The following is a 12,226-nucleotide window of genomic DNA, read 5'->3' on the forward strand; positions in this document are numbered from 1 at the left end:
ATATACCAACTAAGTAATGTATATTAAATACACATAAATCAACTAAGTATGTATATTAGATACCAACTTTAAAGTATGTATATCAAATACACATATATTAACAAGCATAACCTGTGTATGAGTATTTCAAGATGATGTGGTGTTAGATAATCTAAAGAATAAAATGTGTATATTCAATATGCACCTTCTCATTAATAACATAAGATGTATACAAATATATATTCTCATTTTGTAATGATTTGTTTGTGCTTATAAATAGCTGATAAGTACCAGATATATTTTCTTCCACCTTGTACTTTAACTCAACTCATCTGCAATTCACTCAGTTGCTGAATCGGCTTTGATGAGAATTAGAATAGCAGTTAAACATATAGTTTGAGATTTCCAAAACAAAAGTAAGCCGTTAATTTCTACTAACCTTCTTCATCACATCTGGTTCCATCTTCACTGAGAGTATAACCAAATGGACATGAGCAACTGTAGCCTCCAATCTCATTTATGCACTCACCATTATCACACAAGTTGGGAAGGGTTTCACATTCATTGACGTCTGTAAAAATATGGAGATGTAAAAAAATATAATGTCTACTTCACTAAAGTGTAAGAGTTCTTCTCATAGGTACAATACTAAACGCCTAGATATTTTTGCCACTAGAATATTTTGTGATTTTAGTACAGTCTTCAGCTAGTCCTCAAAGATTAATTTTTACTAATTACCAGGCTGGCACATTGTTTTCATGTACAAGAAGGAAGTTTAGTCACTGGTTTACACTGTAAACCTGAAAATGTTTGCTAAAGACTTATGTTCGCTAATTTCGCTAGAAAAAAATGCACAAATAAATAGTAACTAAAATGCCTTCTTGTACATGAAAACAATGTGCCAGCCTGGTAATTAGTAAAAAATTACAGTAGTGTATTAAACATAGTATGCACCTTTGAGACCAAATTCCCTGAAAATCAAAGTTCCAAATCTCTGGTGAAAGCTTGTTGCTAGTCTTTTTGAAATAATAAAAGAAATTTTATGAATCATATCACATCTTATCACGGTTTGCCTTCACTCTTGCCAAAATCACAGTTCATCTCAATTCCTCCTTATGTAACATAGGATATGGTACCACTATGGTGATTAAAAATTAAAGGGCTAAAAATAGTCTTCTCATACAATGAAGATTTCCAATGACCTTTACTGTTTTAGGTAAACAGTTCATACGATCTTATTGTTAAGAAATACCTAACTATGCAAATTAGTTTATTAGTATACATGTACATTACAGCTGTATGTAAATCAGATGGAAGAACACTTTGTGAATTGTTTGTCAGGATATAAATGATTACACATCTTATTAAAGCCTAAATCCTAAAGTTCATCTAAAATTTGATATTTTTGCAACAGCCATACTCATAGAGTTCTGTATTGGAACAGATTGATCAATCTCATGTCAATGTGTGAAAAAGGGGCCCAGGTCAGTATGGACTTGGTCTTTGCAGTGTATACCATAAACAACAAATTTATAGTTCTGTCACCCATGAGGCCTGTAATTTGTAAATCATCATGATCCTAATTTTTCAGTGATATTATCAGCTCTTCAATCATGTGGTCCATTTAAAGTATAGTATAGTGTTGTACTATAAATCTGATTGTAATGAAATATAAAGAAAATAACCCAAAACAATGTAAAGGTGGTAACCATGTAACTTATTTGGTTAATTAATAATGAAAACAATGCTATATGCTAATGGAGCTTAAAATACTCTTTCTACCAGGGTGGTATTTGTTACACACAAAAAAACTACAAGTTGTGAAAAAACAGGACTAATCACTACCAGTAATCAACTACGCAGCCTGTGTGTATACACTATCCAATCATCTGCTGTAACCAAGGTATTACTTTTGTCATTGAAATGAAAAGCTTTCAGAGAATTATAGACAAATTTGGTAGCATTTCAATAGCATTTACAAATTCATTATTAATATATGGTTCTCCAAAAAATTATATATCTTCAAGTTCAAACTTTTGCATACATTTTCTTGAAATATCAATGACTACATTTTTTTAAAAAACATTTATATTGTATTTATATTGTTTACTTTTCAGTTTTCTCAGATACTATATTTCAATTTTTTAAATACATACACACCTTTAACTACAGATATATACATATATATATATATATATATATATATATATATATATATATATATATATATATATATATATATATATATATATATATATATATATATATATATAATATATAACTTTTGTTCTGTACATTTGAAACTAAAGTATTAAAGAAAACTGATTTTAAAAAATGTTTTCTTACCTACGCAGTCGCTGCTTGTGGTGCTTGGTAAGAATCCCCATCTGCATGGATGTGGTTTACCGGGACACTGTTCACATGGCCTACCCCAAGCCCTTCCAAGGGTAGCACAGCATAATGCCTTTGTACATACTAAACCATCCTGTGGTGCTTTACACCTGTTGTCTTGGACAACTGTATAACATGGACCAGTTCTGTAATCTTTAATGACACAAAGAGAAAAATATCATGATTGGAATTAACAATTATATAAGAAATGATGTTATTCAATACTAAATAGTGAAGACAAAAATGTACTATTTAATTTATCCTTGGGTGGATGTTAGGAAATTCAAGTACAGTTGGTTTGTAAATGAAATTGACAACATCTGTTAATTTTGGACAAAATGTTTGCACTCTTTACGATTAAAAGTGGAGTAACTAAAAGTAATATTTTTATACATTTAATGTTTACAAACTGTGCAGATTTCAAGCACTGTTGCAATGAGCCAAAGTGATCCACACTATAAATCTTCATCAGTCATCTAGAAAAATATAAGTTATCCATACAAAGCTATTATATCAATGCTTTATGTTACCTCTCTCACAAGTTCTTCCTGTGAAACCATAGGGACAAGAACACCTCTGTGGACCAACACACCAGCCTCCATTCAAACAACCTGGATTGCAGACATCTGTAAAAATATATTTACTGAAAATATCAGTACAATTTCTTACAAGGATTAAAACCTGCAGAAGAGTACCCATCAGAGAATTAAGAAGGAAAGAAGGTGTATAACTACTGCACAGCAATACACTGGTCAATGTCATGACTATAATGTCTGTGGAACTTCCTACAAATGTATAATAATTACAAATTTTGACTCTTAACCTCTTGGTAGGTAATTTCATTGATAGTGATCAAATACAGAACTTTTAGAAACAAACATACAGATAAAGATGAATGCACACACAGACATAGTAACACAGAGACACAGACACACACTAATTTATATACATATAAATACATGCATTTACACACAGACACATTGAAATGAGAAAACATTATTTTTCAACCCTAAAGATGTTAAAGCAGCCTGGGTATCAGTTCCCATGTAACTTGAAAATGTTCCCTACCAAACCTTTTGGTAAAAATGAGAGTATGAAAACCTATGAAAGTTTAATCTAATTTCTTCCTCTTACTCAGTCTTTTCAAACTTTAGCTCTGGAATATTTTCACAAAGTCATAGACAAGTTTATCAACGCTTTCTCAGTTTTCAAACTTTATCAAAAAACACTTGAATATGTTCACAAAAGTTACACTGACATGTAAGTTTATCAACTGATACTGGGAGACTACTAGATACGGACCTACACCAACTGTGGAAATCTGCAGTTTACTTACTTTGTCCGCATGAAGGACCTGTAAAACCTGATCTACAGGCGCATGAGTTCTGACCACTCTGACATGTTCCTCCATTCAAACAGTTTTGCTGGCAGCCACTACCACCACCTAAACGATATAATTTAACCTGTTGTTATTTTTAAAAAAATATGAATAAGATTCTTTCACTTCTCACATCACCTTAATTAATAATCAATGTGTCTTAACTAGACCAAATAAAATGAAAAGCTTGTTGCAGTTTATATACCTTCTTATTTTCCCCTTATTACAATGTACATACAAAGAAATGGTCATGAGTGACAACTAAGAATGTTAAAATAAATATCTAATATAGGAGTCACTGTAGGTGCAACTTCAGAAATAATTGATCATTCTTGGTACCTGCAACAGCATTTTACTTCACACTGGAGGGTAAAAATAGGACAAGAAGGCTGACTTGATATTCTTATTTGCACCTATAGTAATGCATCTGGAGCACGTGGAGTGGAAGTTATAATGTCAACGAGGAAACTGAATGTTTGTCATTTTTATGATGCAACTAGGCAATAATATTCTATTTCAGGTACCGAGAATTGTATCATTTTCATTTTAAAATAACAGTGAATGAGTGATGTCAAGAAACATTTTAAGAAAAACTTTAAAGTATCTATGTACTTGTGCCTAGGCAGTAATATTCCATTTCGAGTACCAAGAATTCTATCATGTTCCTAAGAAAACCAACAATTTAGTTGTCAACAAAATTAAAAACATTACAAGAAACCTTTTTGGAAAACTGCAAAATATCTATGTACTTGTTCAAGTATCTATCAATTTCATGTATAAAATAAATTCAAATTTATCAACAAATTACGAATTATGTTAGTCAAATTATACCATTCCATAGAAGTGCATTTACTTTAAAATTTGTAAGCAATTGAGTTTTTACTGTCATGACGTATATAGTTAAATATTTGCCACCAATTATGAAATTAATATCTAAAAACAACTACATATGTTAAATTTGGTTAAAAGATTGTTACAAAATATAATTGCAGACTTCATTAATTAAAAGTCCACCAGAACAAGAACTGTCTTGTGAAGCAGACGACACATTGAACATGACGTGTAGCAGACGACAATTTGTGGTGAACGCATTGTTTGCAACCAACTCGAAGTCTAAGAAATTCCGAAATGATTTGTCTGACAAATTACGTACACTGGTTCGAGTAAAACCCTTTTCGTATAAAACTATGTCACTCGGAAGTTGGAGATAGTATGCAGTTCGAAGAGTGAGAAGCAAATTCCTACAAAACTTGAAAAGCACAAACTTGTTGAGAAAGTCGGAATGTCGTGCAGTAAACGAAAAGGAACAATAATTACCTAACACCTACACGAATGCTCCATCTCGGACATGCCATACAAAGGGTGTTTAGTGCTATCAACACCCGTCATTACAGAAATACAGAAAGTGTGTGACTAGAAACCGAACAAAAAGAAAGATTTGCTTCGAGATCCCCATCACACGACTGATGCCAAGACGCCATGATGAAAAGTTTACGATGCATTGTGGGTAATCACCACCCCCCCCCCCCCCCATGGGCAGGCTTTCTACACTGTGTGAATATGCATATGTACTGATCGTTGTTTATATATATTTCCATCTTATTTATTCATTCTTTTATGAATACACATTCGTTTTTTTCACAATCAAGGAATTAAATATTACGATCTAATTCAAATCAAACCAATTACCAGATGTTTGTGATCCTCTGCAACTTGGCCCCGTCTGTCCTCCATTACATGAACATGTATTTGGCCTGATACAATATCCACCCCCGCAGTTACCAGTACAGATTGCTGTCGATGGGGCAAAGGCAAAAACAAAAGCATGAAAACATATCTTATATCTTTCACACAGCCTAGTGAAACACGCCTATTTCTAGATTTATGATTGAATGTTGTTCATTAGCTACAGAGGTTTATTTTCTATGACAAAAATCAGCAATGGAACAAAAATCAAAGAAATTAATTGATGAGCGTTCGACACTGAGTTTTCAAAACATTCAGTCTAGGCTTTTGTAACATTAACTTTGTATCTATATATATTCAAGCCGATGTCACTCGGTATACACACAACTAGTATACAAATACTATATGTACTAAATGATATCGCAATATATACATAAATACATACATACATACATACATACATACGTACGCACGTACGTACGCACACACGCACGCACGCGCGCGCGCACACACACACACACACACACACACACACACAATTTGTCGTCAATTAAACCTTCCAAACGGTTTCATAACATCACATATTGCTTTCTACCATCCACTAGTCCCATTTGGCCCATCAATACTTACGAACAATGCATTTATTCAATTGTGGATGCAACCTCCATCCGGGGCAGCAATAAGAGTAAATACGGGATCCACAAACGTTGGCACTGAAATGACGTAAATAAAACGTAAAAACGAATGAGTCGTATGGCTGTTCGTAATTCTTCCGGAACTAATCGATTAAACTGTGGTGTTCTAACGTGTATTATAACAATAAACACATTGAACAAGTAAATCACGTGGTGTCAACTGTTTGCGGTTCCCTTTCCTGTATATATAATAATATATGCCGGTGTTTTACCGCTGTAAAGTAAACAAACCATGTCTGAAGTTTGTGAAAAACAAACTCTAAGATGTTGACATCCCTGTTTGTGTATCAGTCACTTTGAAGGTAGCTCTGGGATGAGAAGAAGCCATTGTAGTAGATTCCGTAGGGTATATTAAAATTCAGAGCTACTTTGATGGCTGCATAAAAAAATGAGAATCAATAGCACATACTAGTATAGCCACGTTTTACTTTGGTGTTTAATAGGACAAGTTTTTTTTCATATTTTTTAACATCATCATGAATGCTAGTTCAGACAGTGTAACTTGAGTTGGCGCTCGATTATACTAACAATATACCATTTACTAGAGAAGGAACACAGACAATGTCAGAATCGAGTCCCTGCTTCTACTCATTTTACCCCCATTTTACAAGCAGTGGTACGTCACTGAGCATTAAAGTTTATAGAGCGCCATGGCGTTTACCCAAATAATACGGTATCAGCTAGCGCAGTACAGTCCGATTACAAGATCAATACTGTGTATGTTACAGTATACGTTATAACTTTCATTAATACGGTATGTGAGAAATGCCCCACTTGGGCTAGGCTCCCCGACTGAATACATTGAAAAATACTAACCCCCCGCTTTAAAACAGAAACTCTTGTACGTGTGTATTGGTTGGCGTAACGGCTAAATTGACACTGGTAACTTTACAATCCGGCAAACCGGTGATATATCTAACCTGTGGCATCGGGATCATGATTCTTTTGTGCAAGACAACGAAACACGTGAATGCGTCTATAAATCGGGATTTTTTAAGAGAGGGCTCGAAGCAATCGCTAGAACAATGACTGCCGGAAAGATTGAGCTATTACGCCCTACATTATCATTCTAAGTAACCTTTCAAATTTCGACCTTGACAAACTTACATAAACTTATTACGATTATGTTTCCTCTCATTTCATTTCCATTTAACTAGTATATCGGAACGCAGTGTGCACGGTTATCTTCAGACTAGAGGGGCAATGTCAACCACAAGGAATCTAGAACGATCGAACCATTGAATAACTAAACCCATATAAAAATAATCACCCAAGAGTATGCTCATGGGTAGGACTCAATCGCGGGCTACATCCGAAGTTCACCAACGTTCACCTGTTCTAGGCAATAGTGCGTAGAAATGTGTTGAACCAGGGCCAAAATTTCTGTAGTACCGAATATTTAGGCTTCTAACGCTGCTTTCCCGTCTGGCACGAATCGTAAACTGTAAATAGCACGAACGTGCTCGCTCGAAGACTGTCTCCACAACACACCCCAAAAGTTACCACATCAGCGATTACTTTACTATTAAGATTCCCAAACTTCTGACAACTTTAAGCATTGTACTCACCCATTTAAAACCGAAAACGGCTGATTATTACTGCTATATGGTTCAAATCTGTTACTCGGCTGTCCAAATACAATAGAACTCAGTACAAGGCCCACAAAGACGTGTACAAGCCATTGTTGGTACAATCTGTCATGCGACCTGTTACAACCCTACCAATGAATGGGGGAGAAACACAGAAAGACAGTCATCGCTTGCCGGACACTAGAATCAACATTTAATGTGTTTGTCATATACGATAATTCGTCTTCCCTTAGCTTACCAGCTATACTATGCAATGTCCCCGTAGTTTATAAAAGTTCCCCATGTGATCCCTCCGCTTGTTACCTCCCTCATGGTCTTCTCGTAAAGGAGTACCTAAAGACGAACGTCTTGAACGGTATTACGTCTAAGCTATACATAACTTCCATAAGGGCGGCCCTTTTTATTTTTCTGTTTCTCATCTCCCGACCGACCCTGATTTGCAGCTCCGACATCAGAAAAAAAAAAAACTTTTTTTATTTCCGACGTTCGAATGAACACCAAACGTTCCTCATGGCGTCTTAGACCAGTGTTCTGCCGAGGCCACGACCTTGCGACATTTGCCCCCTAAAATTACAAATGACGCAATAATTTTCCCACCTTGCGTCGCTTTGGCGTATTCATTTTATGGCTGACATCAAAATTATCTAAGTCCGGGGCCAGGCCCTGACGTCAATCCCACAAGAAGTATACTGGCTCCGCCGGGGAAGTTTTGTTGACACTCATATAAGATACAGTGACAACTCACAACTTTGATAAACTTTATCTACAAATTGAAACATTAGAGGGAGTAGATGAGACGTCGAAATGGGCGTCTCTCGTCACATGTTTTGTCGCGACCTCTGACCTACTCATTGACGTGTGCGAAACACTGAACTTGCTAGCTGCAATAAAATTGTAGCGTCTTGCTGTGGTTTTGAGGTTTTTTTCGATTGTTTTGGTGACTTTTTAAGTTTTAGTGTTTAAACCGCACGTTAACCCTGCCGCCCTACCCCCAGGTCGGAGCAGCATGTGTCTTTCATGGCTGAAGTCGTTGAGGTTTGATGAGGGACAGGGCTCGAAATTAATGCCGTCGTGCGGTACATTTTGCTGCAATGTAATAATAGCTCAGAATATTTCTATCATTTTCAAAATTATCCTTAAAATTGGTAAAAGTCATACTACATTCCTAAAAAAGTTACATACTAAAGTTCAAATTGGAAGCTTGAAAAATTTGTTAGCGATGTCAATGCCACTTTGATTACTAGGACGAATGTATTAGTACTCCTGATAAAATCATACAATAGTTCATGGCTACAGATATACACCCATCAGGATGATACGTATTCATCTTCTTAGAAAGTTGTTCTACGGACTTGTCAACCTTGCTAAAAATGAAGGAAAGAGACCTGTAACAAGGAATTCAATAAAGAGAAGAGAAAAGAACTTGTAGAGAGACTGGCAAGACAGAAAGGACAGAGAATAGAACTGAAAAAATACAGATTTTTTTTCCTTGCCCCTTTTTTTTTTTATTTCGCCCGCCCGCCCCGCCTGACTATTCCACTGGAGATGAGAAACAACAAAAAGGTCACCCTAACTTTGGATCCACTGTTGACTTTAAGTAGACCTCGACCAATTATAATAAACATGTACACTGTTTAACCGTTCTCTGGCAACAATTGCTACAATATGATTGTGTAAAGTAACAAATTATCCATAGAGAATCTCACCATATTTTTACAATCACTTCTCCACCCGGTGCGAGAAAGCTAAAACTTGGTCCAATGAATCCCGCGCTGAACTACTAAAATCTCACACAGTCACTGAACACATGTCGTGCAGTAAAGTTCAGATCCTGGTGGTATCCAGTCTATAAGCGTCAACGATCCAACAAAGTAATATATAAATACATACTGATTCATGAATATTCATATGCAATTTGCATATTCCGCTACGTGCTAAGGTTTTGAATATTTATGTATGGCACTACATGTACATGTGTTATACGAACCGAAAATTTAGAGAAGCCAAATTAATAGCACACAAATAAATACTTTCCCCACAACTTCCAGTCGAAACTATAATAACAAGTCTTGAAAGTACATTGCAGGATTTACAAACTTATAAACTAATTTAAAAGTAGTTCACCAAATGTTCTAAATAACAAATTGTTCAGTTCTCAGACTTAACCTGCGACTTGACTATCGCATATCGCGACTTTTAGTCGTACCGGCGGCGCACACAATTTTTCACAGAGTACAGTGCCGAGGACGGCGAGTTCGTTGAGTGTTGAAAGTGGCTATATACGTGGGACAAACTTCTACTCCACAGTTCCTCCATTGTACCGGACTGTCCTTGAAGTATTTGAAGTATTTTTCCAGACTTACGACTTACGTTATGAAAACATTACTTTTAAATAGAAGTTCAGTACATTAAATCTCTAGTCGATACTGTTTGTTGGGCTGCTGAATTGACTGACACCTGGTGAGGATTTAGAGCGGAATTAAAAGGAAGGGCCGATAATCACGACTTGGATAGTCTCGGTTCCCTAGCCTTTTGCCGCTGGAGGCTCTGCCTATGAGACTACCCCAAACGAATGAGTGTGGCGTCGAATTAAGAATGTGTTGTGTGATTATAGACGAGATGAATGAAAAGGTCAAAAAATAAAAAGTCTACACCACATGGTTTTCCCAGACGGTCTCCCATTCAAGTACTAACCATGCCCGACGCAGCTTTACTTCGGTGATCGGACGAGAACCGGCTTTTTCCACGTAGTATGGCCGTAGACAAGGATTTCAACAGAGCCTTTGGTATTTATCACTAAAAAGTGCTACTCTGACTATATATATTCAGCAATGACACTTTCAATATGTACGTACAGTTGGTGTGCGAAAATACAATCCAAATCCGATACTTTATAGAAATTACACTTCTATATCACATCAAATGTTTCTACACGGCACAGGTATGTAGTGACAGGCTGTCACAGGTGATCCTAAAGTCAGCGCTGTTTACACCATTCAATTGCAAGTTGCCCAACAGTAGTAAAGAACCCATAGTATTGAAATACCTTATGAAAACGTTACTTTTAAACAGAAGTTCGGTACATTAAATCACTAGTTGATAGTGTTTGTTGGGCTGCTGCATTGGCTGACACCTGGTGAGGAGTTGGAGCGGAATTAAAAGGAAGGGCCGATAATCACGACTTGGATAGTCTCGGTTCCCTCGCCTTTTGCCGCTTGAGGCTCTGCCTATGAGACTACCCCAAACAAATGATTGTGGCGTCGAATTAAGAATGTATGTGATTAAAGACGAGATGAATGATGAGTAAATTGAATGAAAAGGTCAAAAAATCAAAAAGTCTACAGCACATGGTATTCCCAGACGGTCTCCCATTCAAGTACTAACCATGCCCGACTCAGCTTTGCTTCGGTGATCGGACGAGAACCGGCTTTTTCCACGTAGTATGGCCGTAGACAAGGTATTTAACAGAACCTTTCGTATTTATCAGTAAAAAGTGCTACTCTGACTATTCAGCAATGACAACTTCAATATGTACGTACAGTTGGTGTGCGAAAATACAATCAAAATCCGATATTTTACAGAAATTACACTTCTATATCATATCAAAAGTTTCTACACGGCACAGGTATGTAGTGACAGGCTGTCACAGGTGATCCTAAAGTCGGCGATGTTTCCATCATTTAATTGCAAGTTGCCAAACAATAGTAAAAAAAAACCACATTTAAATACGTTATGAAAACATTAGTTTTAAATAGAAGTTCAGTACATTAAATCGCTAGTCGATACTGTTTGTTGGGCCTCTGAAGTGACTGACACCTGGTGAGGAGTTAGAGCGGAATTAAAAGGAAGGGCCGATAATCATGACTTGGATAGTCTCGGTTACCCAGCCTTTTGCCGCTGGAGGCTCTGCCTATGAGACTACCCCAAACGAATGAGTGTGGCGTCGAATTAAGAATGTATGTGATTAAAGACGAGATGAATGATGGGTAAATAGAATGAAAAGGTCAAAAAATGAAAAAGTCTACAGCACATGGTATTCCCAGACGGTCTCCCATTCAAGTACTAACCATGCTCGACGCAGCTTTGCTTCGGTGATCGGACGAGAACCGGCTTTTCTTGTTCTTTTGGTTGTTTGTTTTTTGTCTTTTATTAAAAGGACAGGCCCACACAATATTCTTTACAGATAATACAGATTGTGAACTAAACTAGTTACTACAGTTTAACATGGCATACTACATCGTGCTCAGGCATCAGGATCAAGATGCCTAAACATGAAGATACTGATTGAAATTGAATACAACAGGTATGTACTTGTGTAATATTTACAAATTAAACGTGAATGCCATATCATTCATTGTTATCATTACATTATTTTGGGCAAACACACTTTCAAAAAGAAATAAATCAAGTGTTATCTTGCTTCTATTCTATATTCAAAAATAATTTTCTGCTTTAATTTAGGTGACAGATGTTCGTGATAACTTTGCGTCTGTAACCACCTGTCGACT

The 12,226-nt window shown here is 36.2% G+C and overlaps 1 protein-coding gene and 2 pseudogenes across 3 annotated transcripts in view; all 3 read right to left on the minus strand.

Annotated features, from left to right (window-relative positions):
* Positions 1 to 9,547, minus strand: part of LOC144443507 (fibrillin-1-like) — a 44,629-nt gene extending 35,082 nt beyond the window's left edge. For 2 of the 3 annotated variants that reach the window (XM_078133011.1, XM_078133009.1), the window contains exons 1-8: positions 9,425 to 9,547; positions 7,698 to 7,846; positions 6,065 to 6,147; positions 5,438 to 5,542; positions 3,707 to 3,814; positions 2,901 to 2,996; positions 2,326 to 2,523; positions 419 to 550 (exon numbers count right to left, since the gene is read on the minus strand). In XM_078133011.1, the coding sequence (XP_077989137.1) occupies positions 419 to 550; positions 2,326 to 2,523; positions 2,901 to 2,996; positions 3,707 to 3,814; positions 5,438 to 5,542; positions 6,065 to 6,147; positions 7,698 to 7,846; positions 9,425 to 9,427 (874 nt within the window). In that variant the 5' untranslated portion in view covers positions 9,428 to 9,547. The remainder of the gene's footprint in view (positions 1 to 418; positions 551 to 2,325; positions 2,524 to 2,900; positions 2,997 to 3,706; positions 3,815 to 5,437; positions 5,543 to 6,064; positions 6,148 to 7,697; positions 7,847 to 9,424) is intronic. The other variant, XM_078133010.1, reaches the window with a different exon arrangement.
* Positions 9,548 to 10,363: 816 nt separating this feature from the next.
* Positions 10,364 to 10,482, minus strand: LOC144443992 (5S ribosomal RNA; annotated as a pseudogene).
* A 571-nt stretch (positions 10,483 to 11,053) lies between these two features.
* Positions 11,054 to 11,172, minus strand: LOC144443990 (5S ribosomal RNA; annotated as a pseudogene).
* Between the last annotated feature and the right edge of the window lie 1,054 nt (positions 11,173 to 12,226).

Source organism: Glandiceps talaboti, chromosome 12 (assembly GCF_964340395.1).
Source record: "Glandiceps talaboti chromosome 12, keGlaTala1.1, whole genome shotgun sequence".
NCBI lineage: Eukaryota > Metazoa > Hemichordata > Enteropneusta > Spengelidae > Glandiceps > Glandiceps talaboti.